General features: G+C 34.5%; 2 protein-coding genes across 2 annotated transcripts in view; one reads left to right on the top strand and one right to left on the bottom strand.

Moving 5' to 3' along the window:
- LOC138699545 (leptin receptor gene-related protein) overlaps positions 1 to 21484 on the bottom strand; it is a 422899-nt gene that overhangs the window by 74101 nt on the left and 327314 nt on the right. The window lies entirely within an intron of this gene.
- On the top strand, positions 461 to 16958 carry Pka-R2 (cAMP-dependent protein kinase type II regulatory subunit). Its single transcript, XM_069825512.1, has 8 exons — positions 461 to 1112; positions 1750 to 1844; positions 6344 to 6427; positions 6512 to 6618; positions 9128 to 9389; positions 11909 to 12067; positions 12709 to 12811; positions 13730 to 16958. The coding sequence occupies exons 1-8, from the start codon at positions 896 to 898 to the stop codon at positions 13858 to 13860; spliced, it is 1158 nt and encodes a 385-aa protein (XP_069681613.1). The 5' UTR covers positions 461 to 895; the 3' UTR covers positions 13861 to 16958.

Here is a 21484-nt window from a genome sequence, read left to right as displayed (position 1 = left end):
TGGCTTACAGGAAACGAACTTGCATTATTTTATTTTATTTATTATTATTTTTGGCACACGACACTTAAAGGTGTCAGCCCAAGTGTATTATACGCAAGATGCTGCATAGGAGATATTCTCACATTTCTGTTACTGCGTTTTTAAAAGACGTGAGAAAATTTATAATCATGTTTCTAGGTGCGTAGGATGAAGGACAGACCACTTGAATCTTTAACGCTCTGTTTATCGTCAATTTAATCGACAGTCTTCTTTAAAGAGTAACCCCACAAGGCTTCCATACCAATATGGTCTAGTTCTAGCGTCAGATCCTAGAGTGTGCTCAATTCAACGCTGTGAGATTTATTTTTTCCGATTTATTCCTGTATATTTTCTAAAATACAAATTGTTGGTTTAATGACTTTGAAATAAAGTGGAATAAATTATATTTTCTTTATATTCTTTAATTTGTCATGCCTTTTACGTCGAATAATTTTGTGGGGATTGGCATTTTGGGATCAGCCGCCATCTTCACTGGATCTCAAGCAGACGGATTTAGAATTGATTACTAATTGTTAAATTCATTTGTAATATTGTGAAGTATTGGTGTTTTACCGGACTCTCGAAATACTTTGCAATGTAAATAAATAGGTTTTATTAAAATGTTTTAAAATGCGCTTATATTTATATCGCAAAACTAACATTTTCTAAATTGTGTTACGGCTCTTTGGCTTGTGCAGTGAGAAGGAATTGACAAGGTTGACGATTGACTGGGTAATCGGGGTCGGTACTCTGATTGATTTTATGCGTAACTCTTCTGAAGCTTCGTGTTAACAAATTGGAGCGGAATTTCAGCCACCATTGATTGTGCTGTTGAATGTTGCAATACAGTGGTACGAAATAAAAGGTATTTCAAGAAATGAGTCGACCCGAAGCTGGAAAAATTACCGTACCAGACGAGCTGCGGGATGTACTCCTGGAGTTCACAATAAGCTATTTGTTAGAACAACCCGGTGATGTTGTGGAATATGCGGTGGATTTTTTCCATAAATTGCAAGAAAATCGTGCAGCTAACTTAGTAAGATTAGAGGAAACAGTGGATTCGCCAGATGAATCTGTCATTTCGACTGAAGAAGGTAAGGAATTCATAACTAATATGCATGAATTGAAGTGTTAGAAACTAAGGTTTAAGTGCAAACAAATGTTTTGTCATAAATTTCTATGGTAGATAATGTTACTTTATTGTGACAAAATGGACTGAATTTATGTGCCAGTGTTAAGTGTCATTTACGTTTGTCAGATTTATTGTTGAGGTTACAGTATTTCATTTCATATTTACGCAGGAATAAATCAAAACCTATTTTGCGTTTTGCAGTAAGTAGTGTTAGCTCGGTCTGTACGTAGCAAATACGTTATTAATCTTAGCCTTAAATATAAACTACTTACTAGCCTCTTAAACTAGTTAATCTTCAGTTATTAGTAGGCCTAGTAGAAGTGCTGTGAAGAATAGGTTAGTTGAGAATGTAGGATTTCAACTAGTTTAGAACTTATTTGTTTTCCAAATTTCACTAAGGTATTCTTTAACTAGATAGTCGTGATGTGTCACAGGAGTGTTACACAAAGTTAAAACGGATAAACTCCAGAACACGGATTGGATACACAATAAACTCAATTTAAATAAAGATTGTTTGGTTCATTTGCGATATTAGACCTAGGCCTATATTGATTGAGAAAAAAAAAAGAAACATAAAATGACTTTGGTGTGTTCAACAGAACCACCTGTGACGCGATTTTCTTCTCGGAGGAAATCTGTATTTGCTGAAACATACAATCCAGAAGAAGATGAAGATGATGATGAAGGGGCAAAGGTAGGCTTTGCTCTCAACGAAACTTTTACTTATTTATGTTTATAATTTTCTTATTTTTGCATATTTATTTTACCGTTTAATTTTGATTGTGTTATTTTTGAAAGTAGAGAATTGTATACATCAGAATTCTTGGAAGATGTTTGGAGAAGAAAGTCCGCAAAATGTGTTGTTTATCTTTTAGTTTACAAAAATATTTGACCCTACACCGTTTTTAAGTTTAGAATATTAACGGTAGGCCTATTTACCCTCCCATAGCCTATGACTTTTACAACTGTATTATGAAACGAATTACTATTGGAGAACTTCGTCAGTCATACACTCGTATAATGAATTTTTTAGAATCTTTTATAGAGATAAAAAAGTGAAGGAAATTATTTCTGTGTAAAGTTTAGGTATAAAATAGCAGTTCTGTGTAAATGGTAAATTTATTGTACAGATTGTAGCAGTAAAATCTTCATGAGAAAAAAAGAATAAGTTAACTAAAATTTGTAGCTGAATTTTTTCTCATTGCAATGCACGTATAAGTTGGATCACTTGGATACATTAAAAGAAATATTTCAGTAAATAATGATAATGTGGCAAAAGATGCATTTTTTTTAAATAATGATAAGTGTCAACATATGGGAAAAATGAGAGTCCCAGCTATAACACATATCTGAAGAAAGCTGTTTTCAACATGAAAATTGACAATAGCCTATTGTAATCTGATTTATTTTAGTAAATGGAGTAGTATGAAAATAATTGATTAAAAACGTTGACTCACTGGTACACCAGAAAACATTGGTGGTTGAGAAAGGGAGACATTGGTGAAGTGGGATGAGGGACAGGATTTCCTCATATTCAATAGGCGTCTGATTATAATAGGCTATATCTATATACAGGGAGATATTATTTAAATGGACGGTGACTCTAACAGGTCACTAAGTCTACTTTATACTACAAAAGTCATAGGCCTAATAATGAATGTGATGCAGACTCACTACAGATTTAAAACATTCTTAGCTTTGAGAAATAAGAATTTCATATATAGCAAACATGAATTGTTTTATTTGTAATTTAGTCTTTTTAGTACATCCAATATTAGTGTTTATTCCTTCTTTTAGTAATCGTTCTGCATTTTCTGACACAGTATAATGTGTTTTCAGAATTAATTACGGTAGCACAAAAAAAATCATAAGAAGTTGTAGTTGTCATTGCAGCTCTCCCACGTGCACCATTGACCATTCCCTCTCAATCACAGCACACATTTGTATGACTTTGAACTTTTTTGTCCTTGTGGTTATAGCTCTAAGTAGGCCTAAGCCTATGTGATCATTCTTGCAAAACACACAAATCCTCAATCGGCATCTAATCTTGATAAAAAGGAGGTAATTTCCGCCTTTCCTTACTTCGTTCGGGAATGAAATGGAGCTCCACTAGGTTTGTAGTCACGTATAATGCTGCTATATTCAGTATGACAACATGGAAAATAATCTGTGTAGCTTCCAAGCAATTGGAGGAGGTGTGTTCGTACAGGACTAAAGTATAACTTGCACTGATATGACTCTGACATCACTGTTAAGAAGTGTGATTACGATATCCCTGTAGTTTCATAGGAACAATTAGGCCTAGTACATTGCTTTACTGTGCAAACTGAATTCATATGCTCACTATTGAACTCCTCTTTAATGCGAGTTTAGTTTGTGATATGTATATATTTACAGATTGATTATGTATATTTTGTTATAATGTATTTCATTTATTTCGTGTAGTCTTCTGTTTAAATATCCATTTTCGTGCGCAAATTTTCGGAAATGGTTGAAACATAAGTTATTCTGCACTCTGCACAAGAGAGACACTGTCCCACTTGATATGTTACGAGATTGGCATAGTTATTAAGCTATCAGAGTCCGTACAGCAACAAGAGAGCACGTTCAGCATATTTTGACAAGTTGCACAAAGTTACACTGTAGTCCTGTGCATACAGATTTCTGCTGCTCCTAATTTTATACATGTCATGAAGAATAACGCTTTATCCGTGACACAATTTTGTGGGATGTGTATTGTTAGGAATATTAATGTTACTGAACATTATAGCCTATAGGCCTAGCTTATGAAGTGAATAATTCCTTGATGATTTTTTATTCGTAAGTTTAACTGTATTGTTGAGCAGTTTATGTTCTCATTAACTAAGAAGGCTAATTTTTCCTCCTTGTTTCTCTTTTTGTATTTTCGTCCGCTTCTCTCTCTCCCTCCCTCCCTCCCTCCCTCCCTCCCTTCTCCCCCTTCCCGTCCCCTCCCCCGTCCGTCTCTATCTTTCTCACTTATATACGCTTGTTCATTCGTCACTCATTTATGCTAACTCTTCTTCCTTTCTCCCTCTGTCACGTCTCGCATTGAATTAGAGAACCAGTAATTTATATTATCATCATCGGTATCACTATTACGACCAGAGACAGTAATGCTGCTGTTGTTGCTAACTTTATTAGTGTTGTCATTGACTAGTAAGCCAACTGTAGCTGTTGCTTTTGATTATTACTACCATAAATTTAATACTATACCTGCTACTTTGCCATTACTGCCACTTCTGTACTACTACTACTACTACTACTACTACTACTACTACTACTACTACTACTACTACTACCACCACCACCACCACCACCACCACCACCACCACCACCACCACCACCACCACATCTTATTTCTGCGGCTGATGTTACTATGTACAATATTGTTATTATTATTATTATTATTATTATTATTATTATTATTATTATTATTATTAGTGCTGTATTTCTATAGTACTAACATTGAATAATAATAATAATAATAATAATAATAATAATAATAATCTGTGCATGACAGCCCATAGAGGGCCAAGGTCTACCAGCAATTTACTGCTTCCGCTGTCGGCCTTGGTAGCGTAGTCGGTATAGCACTGGCCTTCTGTGCTCGAGGTTGCAGGTTCGATCCCAACCGAGGTCGATGGCATTTAAGTGTCAGTAGATTTACTGGCATATAAAAGAACTCCTTTGGGACAAAATTCCAACACACCGGTGATGCTGATATAACCTCTGCAGTTGCGAGCGTCGTTAAATAAACCATAATTTACTACTACCACTATCACTACCACTACCAGGTAACTCAGTTGGTAGAGAAGCTAGCTACTGATTGGAAGGTCAAGAGTTTAATCCCAGAGAGTAGTGGGATGTTTCTTGTCAAATTTTCAAAACAGCCTTTAGTCCATCGAGCCCCTATCACTACCTTATTTTAGCACTGAGGTCATGAAAGCATGGAGCTCTACCTCCGTGCTCTCCATAGCTTTTAAAGGGAATTTATTTACTGCTATTACTATTTTTATTATTACTGCTGTTACTGCCATTACTGGAGTACATGGTGGCATAGTGATTGAGGTGCTGTGCTATAAAGCATAAGGTCGCTGGTTCGATTCCCGATAGCCCTGGATTTTTCCAACTGACATTTTTCCGATTGCACTTCAGCACTGTGATCAACTCAGCCTCTAATTTCTGTGAGTACCAGGGAGTTTTCATTGGAAGTGAAGGTGGAAAGCACATAATGCTACTAATTAATGCTGATTGTAAAGGTGGGAGCTTTAACTGCTAACTTGTAGGTCTGCATACCTGTTATAGGGATAACTTTTAATTTTACTTCTGCTGCTACTAGTAATGCCATCTCTACTTTCACCACTACTGCTCATACTACCACCACCACTATTACACTACTGCTACTATCACTACTTCCACTGTTATTACCGCTACTTCACTATCTGCTGCTGTTTCTTACTATTACTACTTCAACTATTCTAAAACAATTGTTTTCTTCCACTTATCATAATCATCATCATTGCTACTTTCATTTATACTCCTGTTAACCACTAATTGTAATTTTATTGTTCATGTTATGGTTGTAATCCCCTGGTAGAGGGGCAGAGAAGGCCTGACGGCCTTATCTCTACCAGGTTAAATAAATAAATACTAAATACATTAACTTCTTCAGTTACTGCTGCTACCATCATTAACTGGTTAATTTGTTAATAATGACAATTTAAATTTGAGAAATATGTTATTTATTTATTTTGATGTATACATTAGGAGGTGTATATTGTGATAGTTTATTAGGGTTAAATGTACGATTCCTTTAAATTAATTTATATGCTTAACTCTATAGAGTTTATTTTGTGTTGTATAGAGCCCTCTCTGTGTCTGTTTTAAGCACCAAAAACATTACTTTCTAGAACCTAGTTTTTTGTCTGGTGTTAATTTTGACACAAATTGAGTTTCATAAAACTTTTGAAAGAAATTTGTGTGCCAAGTATCAGAATTACTCATTAGTGGATTGTTGCAAACTTCTCTTCATATAGTCAATATGATTGCTTCATAATTGTCACTGATAAACAAAAGTGTTTACAGAATTGCAAAGACTTAGAAGTAGAAGAATTAAACCTTACTGACTTATTATATATCAGTATTATAGAAATGAACACTTCCATTCTATAGGTCGTATACCCAAAATCAGATGAGCAAAGAGAAAGACTGGCTGAGAGTGTGAAGCATATTCTTCTCTTCAGAGCACTGGACAAAGTAAGTTGGCAGTAGTGCTGTGTTAGATGGTGGGTTAAATGTTTAGTATTTTGCAGGATATAATAAGCAATCTCTTTATTTTAGGAACAAATGCAAGATGTCTTGGATGCCATGTTTGAGAAAACTGTGCAAGCAGGAGATTATGTTATCAAGCAGGGAGATGATGGAGACAATTTTTATGTTATAGAACGGTAAGGAAGTATTTTCGACTTTAAATATACATACCGTATGTTAAGTTGTGCAAAAAATAGATCTTGTTGAATCAGTATGCATTAGTTTTCATCTAAAATCATAGTGCAGTTGGTGGTACAATTTATATAAAACAAGAATATGGGTTAACTATTTCAAATGCAACAGTATCATAATTTGGACAACATGCTGTGGTGACGATACTGAATCGAATGATTTATCTGCAGTCTTTCCCTCGTTGGTGATTGCTTTTTCTTCATTCATTCAGACTCTTTTCTTTTTCGTACTATTTTTTATCTATCAGAGGCAATGATTTACGTCAGAGAGGAAGATTAAGTACGTACCAGAAGCTTGAAGCCATAAAGAGAATCGATATTTCATTGTGCTAATAAGCTAGTGTAAATCTTAATGTCAGTCGACCAAAATAGTTAATTATAAAGTCGTTTTCAAGAATTTATTTTGAAGTTTTATTCTTTTTTTCCTATTAGACCAGTGTTAAAATATGTTATATTAGAATACATTTGTGAAAATATGATGCAGTTATGTAGAAGTGTACAAATATGCAATAAATTATGAGGTATACAGTTCCAAAACTTTCTAAATCGATTTGACCAAGTTTTTCAGGTAGCAAAAAAAAAAAAAAAAACTTTTACTGCTTTTGTTTTTATTCTGAGATGGCTAGGTATGTAGAGGATATTGGAAAAGTAACTATTTTTCAGTTGAACTTTTTCACTATATGTAGAGCTCTTTGAAACATTATTGATATAATATGTGTCAATAAGAGATAAAAAATCATTTTGTTGAAAAAGTAGATTTAGAGGGTTTTAGAACTGTACACCCCATATGTACAATGAAATTGATCTGAAAGACTAAAATTGTGATTCACACAGGTAATTAATCAGCATATCAATAACTATCTTTGAAAAATAAATGCAAATGTATGGACTTCCTGCTTATCAGATATAACCTGACCAGATATGTACAGTACACAGGGAAAATGTTTCTCTATTATCAGTTGATTATTTCACATATTGAAGGTTGCCCAGATATGTGATTCACAAACATACAACCAAATGTATTGAAGCAACCAGTCAATTTTTTTAAATATGCTCCGTACGTCATTTTGCGCAGGAAGCACAAATTCTACTAAACACAAAAGTAGCATTTATAAAGAATTCATTAGTTTTTATAACGTAAAAGCTTTTATAATTTTGTTTTATAAGCATATACTTGTGATTTTATTAAATAGTAGCCACTTTTGAAAGTGTTTATTTTGGTACCAGTATTTTGTATTTTTTGTTTTGTAGTGTACACCATTACTACTATTCCTAAATCAGTAACTATTTAGAATGAGACCATGAATTTTTTTTTTTTTTCTGATAGTTATCTCAAGAATAAGTTGCATAAGTACAGGTATAACTTCATGAATTATTCAGTATGTATGCTGTCCAAAACCCATTTATATTAATTACAATTGGAGAAAACTACCGATATCAGTTCCATCATTTATAGCTAGATCCCAGCATAGTTACAAATTTGAAATAAGATGATTCAGAAGAATTGTTAATGTTACAAGGGTTTCCGAAACAAGAAAAATTTAAAAAAAAAAAAAAAAAAAAAAAAAAAAGATATTTTTTGTGAAGTTATAAAAGAAAAACCGTAAACATATCTCTGCTGAAAGCTAATATTTCAGCTAGCTATAATTATAAACGAGCAAGCAATACCCTGATTCTAGTATAAAATAGTTCTTTTGGGTTTCAAAGTGATAACCAATTGTAGCAAAGTTCGTGCCATTCCATAATATAAACTAGTGCTTTCGCTGATGTAGACTTGGTGGCTTCAGTAGATGGTCTTCTCTTTTCAAATGGATGTTCATATGAATGGTCTCCACTTTTATTTACAAATAGCAAGCATGCTTCACAAATTCTAAGAACACAGGACAATCCTAGCACCAAGAAGTGAAGATGAACAAGTAACAGTAATTTAGAATCAACCTGTAAATACATATAAAGCTGTGACATTCTATAAGCCTAGCACGACAATACAAAACAAAAGTGGGATGTGCTCAATTTTATAGTTGTAACAATTTCATAAAAATTACTCTTTATAAGACAGGAGGCTGAGAAAGTGTTTAAATGTAAATATTAGAACCGCAATGTATGCTGAACACTAAAAACAGCAATCATACAGCTAATTACTGGATCATCTAGGAATATAACATTCTTCAAATAATGCTGTGAGGAAACAGAATTGCAAAAAACGGCTTTCCTGGTTCCACAGCTTTGACTTGTTTCATGAATACTGTTTAAAGTTCTGGTTTCATTATGATGATAATGGTGATTCACAATCTTTTGATATTCTGTTGAGGTATTTAATTTGGTGGTGAAGTTGATACCTATCTATGTTGCCTCTAGTATGGTATTTAATTTTGGGCTGAAGTGTGGACAGGTTTATGGCATCAGATGATGATGATGATAAATTTGTACTATTACACTTGTGTGATAATTCCAGAGGTACTTTCCACGCTTTTGTAACAACTGAACCAGGAACTGATCCAAAGCAAGTTCATACATATGATGGCAGTGGAAGCTTTGGAGAATTGGCTCTCTTATATAACATGCCGCGAGCTGCAACAATCCAGGCTGGAACACAGGGAGCTGTCTGGGCAATGGACAGGCAGACTTTCCGCCGTATTCTTCTCAAGAGCGCATTCAAAAAGAGGAAGATGTACGAGACTCTGCTTGAGAGTGTCCCGATGTTGAAGGCCCTTCAGGTAACACACTTTCCTATTGGTAACATAAGAAAAATTTGTTCCGTCTTGGATTGGTGGTTTGCACAGGATGGAGTGTGAGACCAACCCATATGTATTTAGAACACTCGTATGGGCCCGATGTACTACCTTCATAGCAGCTCCTCAGTGACTCAGCATCACTCAACATGATGAATTATCAGCTTCATCTCGCCAACTGTTACCTTGCTATCACCAATGTCATTGACACTAAATCTATTGTCAGCGCATTTCGAACTGGCAGATCAAGGTCAAGCAGTGGACTGCATTTGCCACACGTGCTTACCCCATTCTTGGACCATTCTCCTCAACTACAGTCAGTTGGAACAGCCAGGATTACTACTGGGTGTTCATTCCAAAGTGTGTCATGAAGCGAGTTTCAGTTTTTATGTCAGAGAAGTTGCCTATTAATCAAGGCGTTCAATCTGAACTTGAGAACGTGTACGGTATAACTTGAACGTCGTAGCAACAGATGGCGGTCTGTACAGTCTGTGTGCTACCATAACCTCTTTCGAACTGTGTTTTGCTCGGGCAAATCGTACACAGGGTATTTGTTATCATCAGTTGCATACAGCAGCATTCCACAACAAATCAAATGCTCCGTGTCCATGTTGACAGTCGAAGTTAATGTCAACAAATACTGTACGTAAGTAATCGTCTTAACCCTCTCCCATTATCCCGACAGTAAGAAAAAAACTCACCCCAGTACGTGTTTCCAAACAGTTCACATTCCTGCCACTACTGGAGTTAGCGTACGTATCGGTATGAACGCCTTGCTTGCTAGGCAACTTCTCTGGCACATAGGTAATACGCCTCTGCAGAAGTGTAGGAAAATTGAATTGTCTAGGCTGATCGGCTAGCCACATGACGTCATACAGCGAGCCATGACACATTTTGAACTGAACACGCAGTAGTGTTTCAGTTCACAGTTTTCAGTTAAGCGACTCCTTGCGTGGTTTATATGTGACCTTTGTCCATCAGTTTGAAATGTGATGAATATAGTACAGTGTTACTATATAATACTAAGAAAATTACTCGTGTCATCAAATATTCTGGGAGAACTTAATGTTAGCAAGATGATATTTGGCAAGATAATGCCGAAGATCTTACATTGGAGTGCTGATGATAATGGCGATATAGGATAAAAAATTTCCCACCATAGGAGCCTCTTAGTTTTTCAGTGGCATAAAACATGTTCTGTTTCACTTTCTGACTTGTTAAAATTTCTGAAATTAGTTGCAAGTGTTATGTAATAAACATAGGGAATATTTGGCTGTCCTTGGTGATACTAATCTCATACCATCAAACTCTACGTAATCTTATTTCTAATAATGGGGCTGCTTGTTACTAATCTCCTCAGCAATCCCTACCTAACCTTATCACTGGCAGTGAGGCTACCTGACACTAATCTGTCTCTTCAACAAATCCTACCTGATATTGTCACTGAAACAAAATTGTTCCTAGTAAGAATGGCGCAAGTGAACATCAGTCACGTTATACTTCTGTCCTTGCTTGGGAACACATGCCACTGATCACTGCCTTGTATGTGTGATGAGCCTGCAAACTATGTACACAGGGTGCCTAAATTAAAAAATGGACATCATGTAAGTCGAAACTAGTTGAAAAAGTCGGTTATTTAGTTCCAGCTTCTCAGAATTGGATATGAACCAACCAACAAGCAAACCAAACAATCTTTCAATTTAGAAAATATATGAGATGATAGTCTTCTTTCTTTTTTTTTTGGCATAATCCAGTTTCTGTTGCTTGTTCATTACTTGAATTGTGAAATTATTAGATGCATTCTATCTTTTATGCTCGACCATGCCGAAATGTAGTAATTATACACCTAGTAGTAGTCCTTTAATGGACCTCATTAAAGTACACCTATTCATTAAAGTTCAGGTGTTCCACCAATCAGAAAACCCCATTGTAGCAATATGAAAGCGCAAATATCGATTATTCTCAGATGTGCAATCGAAAGACAACTAGCGAAACGTCACGGAGGCTGGAAATCCAATACTGTCACAGAAGGTTATGTTCTGTTACTATAATAATTAGCGTTAATTGTAAATAAATTCAATTTTTCATCTCGTTTTTCAATGTCTAAATCAATTTCAAGGTTATATCGAGATTAATCTTTATTTTACTCTCTAGATTATATCAAGGTCAATGACATTTGTTTCTAGGAAAAAATCAATACTTTTGCGTCTGTGCACATCTCACAGTTTACGAGATATTGCACAAGGTCAGTTCCGCTCCCCAATCAGATAAGAATAACATGAATACTTATGAATAATTTCAAGTTAGAAATATGGTCGAGCATAAAAAGTCGTATGAAACTTGCCTATAATATAATGGTAATTAAGACGCTCATATGAAAATGATGAAACTCGCACTCGTTTCATAAACATACTCGCGTCTTAAATACTACCATTATAGGCTCGTTGCATAATGTACTATTGTGAAACTGCAGTGTAGTAATAGTAATAATAATCTCATTATAGGCGTATGAACGCATGAATCTGGCAGATGCTCTTGTTCCGCGCCAGTATGCTGATGGAGAGTTGATTATAAAACAAGGAGATTCTGCTGATGGAATGTACTTCGTAGAAGATGGGAGTGTGAAGATTACAATTACTGGTGACAATGGACAAGAAGTGGAGGTGAGTTATTCATTAGAGTTCTTAAAAATAATGCTGTATAAAATATAAAATTATTATTGATATCATTTATTCTTGATATTATGTGAAGTGAATTTTTATAAATTTATTAAATTGGCTTTCATCTATTGGTAATGTTCAACTGTTTGCAGTAAAAAATTATACTGCTGCATGATTTTCAAATTAGTGTAACATTAGTGTGCACAGTTCAAGCACTTTGCGTTTAACATATATAAATAAAATTCATTAAATTAAAATTAGGCTTGGTGGGTTTTGCTGTCTATTTGGAAACACACAAATTAAGATATTTTGCTGTGTAATGTGTGTTTTCTTTTTTGTCTAGTTTCATTTTTCCTATCAAACTGCATAATAAATTGCAGTAAATGCATAAACCTTAGTTTTTTTAATTGGTTTATTTTACGACACTTTATCAACTGCTGTGGTTATCTAGCATCTGAGTGAAATGAAGGTAATAATGCCAGTGAAATGAATCCAGGGTCCAGTGTCGAAAGTTACCCAGCATTACATCTTACTTGCATGATGATAAATTTATTCTATTGAATTCACTGTACACTGGTTATATTATCTTTGAAAACATGGAAGTGAAAAAATCACAGAATGTGAATGAATGGATTGTGTTTCAGATTAACCGTATCTCAAAGGGTGGATACTTTGGTGAATTGGCACTTGTCACTCACAAGCCAAGAGCTGCTTCTGCATATGCTGTTGGGAATATCAAACTAGCTTGTAAGTACAATTGTAATTCCATTAGATTGTAATTTTAATTTAGTAGAATACAGACTGCATTGAATTCTTGGAATATAAAATATAAATACTCGGTTTCTACATTCTGTTAAATTTGAAGTGAATGTGCTGTAGGAAGACAAAAGAAAGCTATGGAGCTTTTATTGTATCTTATGTCCAGCATTTTGAACTTAAAATTCTGAGTGAGATCATAATTCAGAAGAAATTGTGATTGGACTTCGTTTCATTGCTGTTGAGAGGAATTGTTTACTTAAATTTCACAATGTTTCAAAGATTGCGTTTATGCTATTCCTTGCTCTGCTAGATGGCATCTTGTGTTACATTTGTTATCCATTTCCATGCATCTTTTCCAGTTTTAGTTTATCTTCAGCTCCTTTTTATATATAAGCCTTCATCTTCTCATTTTTCTTACTTTTATTCATTGAAAATAGTAGATTCAACCTCCAAAATATTATGAAGTTTATACATATGCCTACAGACACAACGTTTATACACACATACACTTCCCTCCCCTATACCACAGAAAGTAGTGAGAAAAATTCAACCCAAGCCTCATCTGAATAATCTGTCTCTTTTTCCCACATTTAGAATGAGTTTTAATCGTTACATCTCCAAGAAATTAGTTGGTTCATATTCATAGTGCTAACCTTGTTTGGGAGCCTGATCCTGTTGTTCCCATTCTCACCTGAACTAAATCTGATGCCTTGTCTTTAAACTCAATGAAAGACGGTAAAGAAAAGTGCTTTTAATTTCAATTAAAAACAAATAGAATATCCGTAACTTCTTATAGATAAATGTTGCTACTGACAGTCAAAATAATTTGCTGAACTTGTGTGTTGCACCATTTTTCCAGTTTGTATCATGTGTAATGCAAGCTTTGTCACTGTTCTTGTGCTGCAGTTCTGGACGTGGAAGCCTTTGAGAGATTGTTGGGACCATGCATGAACATAATGAAGAGGAACATAGATGATTATGAAGATCAACTGGTACGGATCTTCGGTTCAAAGACAAATATCACCGATATTCGATGAAAACTTTACATTGGTAGCTCATAGTCCTTCTAAATGTACCTATTTTCATACTGTGTTGACTCCCTTATTATTTATTCTAAACAGTGACATGAGTTTCTAAATTAAAATGCTGCGTCAGAGACTATGCTTCTTTGGAGACGTGTATTATGGTGATAGGTGCCAACATGTCAGAGATACGCTTTCCTAGATTCATCTAAAAAAACATTGACAAAGATATGATATCAAAATGTTACTGTAGAAATTATTCAACATTCATTTATGAAGGAGCACAATGGTCATATGCACAAAGGATTGGACATTTGGCACCTAAGATTATAATCGAAATAAAAGAAATTGGGAACGTAATTTAAAACATTAAATGCACATTCCATTATGTATTTGTTTCCATTACATGGCTGACCATGTGCTTATGAGTAACGTGGTGTGTAGACAACACCATTTTGTTATTATTGTTTGAGAGTCGTACCAGAACACATCCTTGGGATTTTATTTCCTGTGGAAACGAGTTGTTGTAGAAATCTCTGGCATAATTGGGTGGGGAGACTTGATCATAGTACTACATTCAGTGCTATATTCTAAATAAATTTATAAGGATCAATGTGAAATTTATCTGGCAAGCTTTCAAGTACAAAGAACCGTGAAAAGGAAAATAATGGGTTTTGAAAAGAGGCGTGCAGTGCAATAATATTAAAATAATACTGATACAAGTGTTTGTGCTAGTCGTTGAGAGGCACACCTTTGTTTTATTGCATTAGAAACCCATTATGTTTAATTATTATACATTTTTTTATTTAAGTAGTTATCATTTATTTCTTGCCATAATTTTGTTTAGGAAGGTTTTAAAAGTGATACTTGACCGCTGTTGCAGCAATTATTATTATTATTGAATGTCAGTATTAGTGCTTTTGACCCTAGAGGAGTTGCAGAATACTCACATTAGTTTTTCTGTTTGACATGTTGATGCTGGAAATCAATGCAGATGTTGAACTTCCACAATACTCTTGTAACGATTCTCATTGCCATGAACATTTTATGATTTGTTGACCCGTGTTTGTATTTTATATGTTTATTAAAGAAGCTGGTATGAGCAGCTTTGTTTACTGGGATGACAATCCTAGATCTTGAGAATTTGATGTTGTCAAATGTTTTGATAGAAAAGATTTTCTGTCAAGGTTTTTCGTGTTGTAAGTTGTGTTCTGATAATTTATTGCAATTTGTTGGAACCGAGTTTTAACCATTACTGCAATTGCCGTAGAAGTAAGGCTTAGCCGTGCTTGGTAGTTTAATTGACAAAGTTTAAACATTTACCTAAGTCAAATAATGGAAGATGATTCCTAAAACAAAATGCTGTGCATAGTTTTATAAATTTTGGCTAAGTTGTGAGGTTATAGTATAAAAGTTAGAGGCTTTTTATAATAGTGTAGGAATTTAACAATATACCACTTCATGTGCCAAGGCTCGCTTGAAGAATAGCAGAACACCTGTGATCGCTGTTTTGGCATGAGCTACTTTTTAGGTCTTTAACTTTTTAGGCACTGCAAAATTTTATCTTGCATTAAAGCAGTATAATTTAAACAGTAGTGTTAACTTGAAAGTAATACTTAATATAATATAAATGAGTAGAACTAATCTTGTAGAGACTTTCTTTCCATATCTTAAAAAATATATATTTAATTTTAACTTTTAATTTAAAAAGTGTTTTTGTGTTGACGTGGGGCTTACTTGGATTCATATTTGCAAAAATGCGGCATTTCTAAATATTTTCTCACTTCCATTTGACAGGTCTGCTATTCTGTGGCCGCCTCATGCCAAGTACTTGCAATACCCAAATTTGAAATATGTTAATGACTGTAACCCATCCTACAAAATAATAAATGTGTTCAGATGTATTCACAAAAACACACCATACTAAAATAATGAGTTATTATGTAACATTAGGTGTAGTAGTGTGGTAGATAATATTAATTTAATTTGAGCTATAATATGTATGGTCTGCTGCTATATATTAAACAGCAACATATAGGTTGTATTTTCTACTTGTTAGTCCCATATAAGCAAGCACCTTCCTCTAAAACAGATCGCTGGACTAGTCAAAGTGGGTTTCCATGTATGTGTTGATGTGGAATGTGCATGTGGCTAATAACAGTGGATGGCAACCAATAGAAATTGATTTTGTAAATGTTTAAACCAGCTCATAACATGTCACTGTGGAACAGTGCCCTTGCCAATCTGTAGAAGTCATTGTAGGAGAATGTAAGGATTATGAACTATTTACTCATTTCTTGAACCAACTCAGGAAATGTTGCTAGATTTGAAGACTGCCATAATAAACAATATTTTTATGTAGTGGTAACATCTTGATATAGTGGATTGCACAAAATCAAAATGTTTTGTATAGGACAGTTCTTGGAGGAGAATGTTGAATCTTTCTTTGGCTCTCTTTTGCTGCAGTGGAAAAATGAACATATCAACAGACACATAGGGAATCTGACTTAAAAACCATGCCTTCATATATGTTGTTTTGCTTCCATTTGTATTATGGAATGTTTAAATGTTCAAATACCAGCCAAAGTATATGTATGAGGTAATATACATTTATCAAAAGGTAGCCACCACAGGCAGCATTTTCCTCATGATGCATAAAGCAGGATAGTTTTGGCTTAATGCTGGTACGTTTTGTTTTCAGCTGCATCATAATTTATATTTTTTGTCATTGAATCTTGAGCTTATAGTTTATTTACAATATTTAATTAATAAAATAAAGCTTATTTATATTTATTACTAATAGATGGATATTACCTAATGCAAATTATTATTATTATTGTTGTACGGACGTGCATCACACGATAAGTACACCCTAAAAATTTGCATCTCTTTAGGGTAGAGAGTTTAGTTTTTAAAATGTAACATCTTCCTTGATACCGAGTGTGCCCGCAGTAAGAATCTCTGTATACATTTATCTGTGCATAGGCACTGCACGAAATATGCTGGATATGCACATAGACTGTATTAAGATATTCTATTAGTGAAGATGAAGAGCTTCTTTGACCCTGGATATGTACGAGTATGACTTCCTAATAAATTTTATGTTGAATTTGTTTCTAGTGATTGATTAATAACTTAATATTGCTTTCTGTACTCCTAATATCTATTCAATTCATACATACCACATGAAATTTCAAGTTGATACAGTAAAACTTAATTTATACATTTTTATGGGGGTCTGAAGAAAAAACACATAAAGGTACGGTCACACGTCGCTACTTTTGCAGCGCTACTTTTATACTGCAGCTGCAAAAGTTGCGTGTCGTGTTCACACGTAAGCCAAAAGTAGCGCACTGCACGCTACTTTTCGTGCTGCGCAACCCGAGTGCTGCAAAAGTTGCAACTGGAGGTTGCGAGTCTGTTCACACGCAAGGCGCTACTTTTGCAGCTGCAGTCATGCTGCAGGTTCCCATCTCCGTGTTGACTTCTCAGTATACATTTTGTGGTTATGTTCGCATTATTAAGAAACTCATGCGAAAGCTTCCTTATCTATTATTTGCTTTTCTGTCGTATCTAATATTCAGAAATTGACATTATTTTTACTATAAAGCTTTTAAAAACGCCTATATACTTAAATGATAACCAACAGTATATTCACGTAATCAATGTTGGCAACCCTTCTGTTTGGAACTACGCTACGGAAAATTAAAAAAATGAATTATATCGTCGCCAATTATGCTCAGACTGTGTTGTGTATTTAATAACTGTTACAAATAATTTATTTTCATCACATTTAACATTAAAATATATCCAAACAATAAAAGTATCATTGACACATTTGGGTGGTAACACTGGTTGCAACCGCAGCAAAAATTTCAACAAAACCGATATAAAAAATGCTGCGGCTGCAACCCTGAGAACCCTGTTCACACGTCGCTACTTTTAAGTTGCGCGCAGCATGGAAAAGTAGCGGGCAGCAGGTTCGGCAGCCGCTACTTTTCGGGTTGCACCATTGTTCACACGTCGCAGTACAAGAGTTGCGCAGTTTTTTGTACTGCAGCGCTGCAAAAGTAGCGACGTTTGATCGTATCTTAAGTGAGAAAAACGGATAGCTGAAATTACATGTAATAACATCTGAAATAGCAGTCGAAGACTATATGGAGAGAACAAGTCAATTTAGTAAAATTTTCACAAGAGAAATTTAGAACGTCACAGTTATGTTATCCTTGAGTCTGAATACAGTACTCAAATTTATAACACATTCTTGAAGAATGTAAAATTATTTGTAAAAAATCTTAGCTGCTTAGAGCCAAAGCTGGCTGATATAATTGTGATAATTGTTTCATGATTTGTTCAATTACATCATGGTGTGTTACAAAATGTTTCACTGATTCTAAAGGAGTAATAGTGCCATTAGGGGACACAAGATTGGTGAAGGAAAGCATGGGCAGTTTCGTGGCTACATCTAAATAATGAGCACGTACTATACTCACATTCTCGTTCTTACATTTTCACGGTAGACCTCATTTCGAGCAAAATTGATTTAGAACATACAAACATCGTTTCATATCTCCTGGAGTTTAAAATACGATCATAGAAGACAAAAAACGTACAACCAAAATAAATTAGGTAGATCTATGTGAATTTCGCTGGGACTTTAGAAAAAACCTGTGAGTTTGAAACTTATGAAAGAAGTTTTACTGTGGTTAACTGTTTACATGTATCCCATGAATTTTTTGAATTCATGTCCAGACAGACTCCTGTCATTTTCTTCTATCCAGTTTATTTCCTTGGGTCTCATAATTTGCTCCAATTCCTTGCTGTTACGTATTTTTTTTTCAGTGCTTGTAATGTGAACAAAATGAATCTCAGAAAAAAAATGGAAAAGTGACGTCATATTGGCAAATACATCATAATATTTGTGGTATGACCTTTATTTTGCTGTTTATCTGGTTCATGTGACTATATTTTATGCATTTCTTATGAAACTGCACTTAAATACATCATACTGCTGAGTAGGTGTAGATTTAGAAATTTCTAATGCTGAGTGGCAGATGTCAGTGCGAGGATGATGATAATAATAATAATAATAATAATAATAATAATAATAATAATAATCATCAGATTGCCCCTTTTATACCAGGTTACTATATAAAGATATTCTAAGAATATTGTTACTGTCAAGACATTAAGTATGAATAATCTTAAATTTGCCCACTTCTTTAGGAGCAGAGGTACTGAATCATATCATATAGATCACAATAGAAGTCAAATAGGCTGTATACTTTATTTGCCACAGTTCATTGAAGTTTAAGCTGCAAATCAAGCTTTCAGGTATAACTCCCTGTAAAGTTGATTTGAATAATTTCGAGGGAAAAATTGTTCCGGGGCCAGGCATCGAACTCAGGACCTTTGGTTTAACGTACCAACGCTCTACCAACTGAGCTACCTGGGAACTCTACCCGACACCGATCCAATTTTTCCCTCTATATCCACAGACCTCAAAGTGGGCTGACAACCATCAAGCAACCAACGTTGAGTGCACACTAACTCTGTGTGACTTAAATTGTGGTTTTCTGTTAACGAACAGTGACGTGTATTATGCAAATCAAGCTTTCAGGTATAACTCCCTGTAAAGTTGATTTGAATATTTTGTAGGAAAAATTGTCCTGGGGCCAGGCATCGAACCCGGGACCTTTGGTTTAACGTACCAACGCTCTACCAACTGAGCTACCCGGGAACGAAGTTTAAACTGTTAGCACCTCTGTTTTAAAAAATTAAATCCACTTATGACAACGATAAAGCAGTCATATTCTACAGTATGAAGCTACAGTTATATCGTTCCGTGATACGATATATATATTTCTTGCATTCATCAGAAATTGAAATTTAATATTTAAAAGCTAATGAAAACATTATTAATAGTATTGTAATTTGTTTAATCAACTGTTCGAAGACAGGCTGGAATCTCATAAGTGACCAATAAGTCATCACTCGAGACAACTAAGTCGGGAGATAATGGATTAAGGTGACCAGTTCCTTTTCTATCCATTGCATACATCATCGACTAATCAGGCGTCAGATGCATACAAACGATATTGTTCTTCCTCTGACACAAAACATGAAGTGAGATGTACTGCCTGATAATAGATGTACAATGTACTTATTAATTAAATGTACATTTTTTGTTTTGATTACTACACTTTTAGATAATAATGGGCACAAGGGGAATTTCAGTATAAAAGGAAAATAACACTGAAAGGTGAAATTCTCGCAACAACAAAAATAGAGCACAGAAAAGAAATTGTCTTGTGACTAAACACGTGGGATAAAAAAATTTAACTGAATGAAGGAAGGGTAGGATGTGATAACCAACCATGGACTGGCACCTTGCCCCCTCCATTCTCATCCATGCCTGCTACAGAGAAAGATTTAAATATATAAACAGGATGGGCCGTATTCATAGACTTCTTAGCGCGGGCTTTCGGTGGATGATCAGCGAACTAACGTTTTTCGTATTCATAAACCAGTGTTAGCAATATGATATGATATGATATGAATTCTGTTTAGCACGCTCGTAGCGCGGGCTAGCGAAATGTCTATGAATAGCACCCTAAATGTCCAGAAAATGTTTAATTTATTGTTACTATACTGTAAAACTATCATAAGGCGCAAGGGAAATTAGTCTTCAGGACAGACCATAATCTCCCATTATCTTCCTTAATTTTACTTGATGTTAATGTGGAGTGTGAAGTTTAAATTTATACTTCAAGTAAACATTCAGATTATAGTTTCGTTTCATTTTAAGAAAGTCCTTAAGACAATGGTATATCTGGCATCTCACTTATGAATCTTTCATAGAAATTTCTGAATGGAATAATGCGTAAAATGTATGCAAAAGTGATTTAAAACCCTTCCAAGGTAAGTGAGGGACTGACGGTTCTGCGAACTGAACTGTTTATCTGGTGCGGTTGTGATTGTATTCATGTTCCCTCTCAGTCGGCTTGTACACTAGGGTGTATCGAAAAAGAAAATCCGGAATTCAAAATGTGTGTACAAAAGTTGTCTTGTAGTCTCTAATATAACCAGTAAAAAAAATTAGGTCTCTGATTACATTTTTCACCAGGCACAAGTTTAAAGATTACTGTATAAGCCTACCTAAAGTAAAATTTTTATTTATTTTTTTATTTTCATAATTCTTTGGTGCATGGTCCTTGGGGCTCAAGTCACTTCTTTTCTACAATTTTTATTTTTTAAAAAGAAAAACTTAGTTTTCATTTGGTGTTTTGGACTTGTGTCTGGGTGGAATGCAAGTCATAATACAGTAAAATGACCACGGCTTAAGTCTTATTTTCTAACATTTTGTCGATAATAACGATTATGTCGACATACCCTTAATATTATCACTATATAATGTACTGGAGAAATTTATATTGATTTTTATGTGTCTCTACTTAAACTAACAGGTGCCAACGTGTTGTATTAATGAGGAAACTTTTAAGATTTATATTTCCACTGTTACATTCTAGAATATGAAAGACTACCATTAACGAGTTACTGAAAGTGTTCTTAAGATAGTAGAAGGAAAATTTTCTTCTTGTACAGAAGCAATAAAGATAGGTAAATTTTTTAATAGTAT

This window comes from Periplaneta americana, chromosome 5 (assembly GCF_040183065.1).
Source record: "Periplaneta americana isolate PAMFEO1 chromosome 5, P.americana_PAMFEO1_priV1, whole genome shotgun sequence".
NCBI classification, from domain to species: domain Eukaryota; kingdom Metazoa; phylum Arthropoda; class Insecta; order Blattodea; family Blattidae; genus Periplaneta; species Periplaneta americana.
The sequence above is the reverse complement of the archived record's forward strand: the minus strand, read 5'-3'. Positions and strand labels throughout refer to the sequence as shown.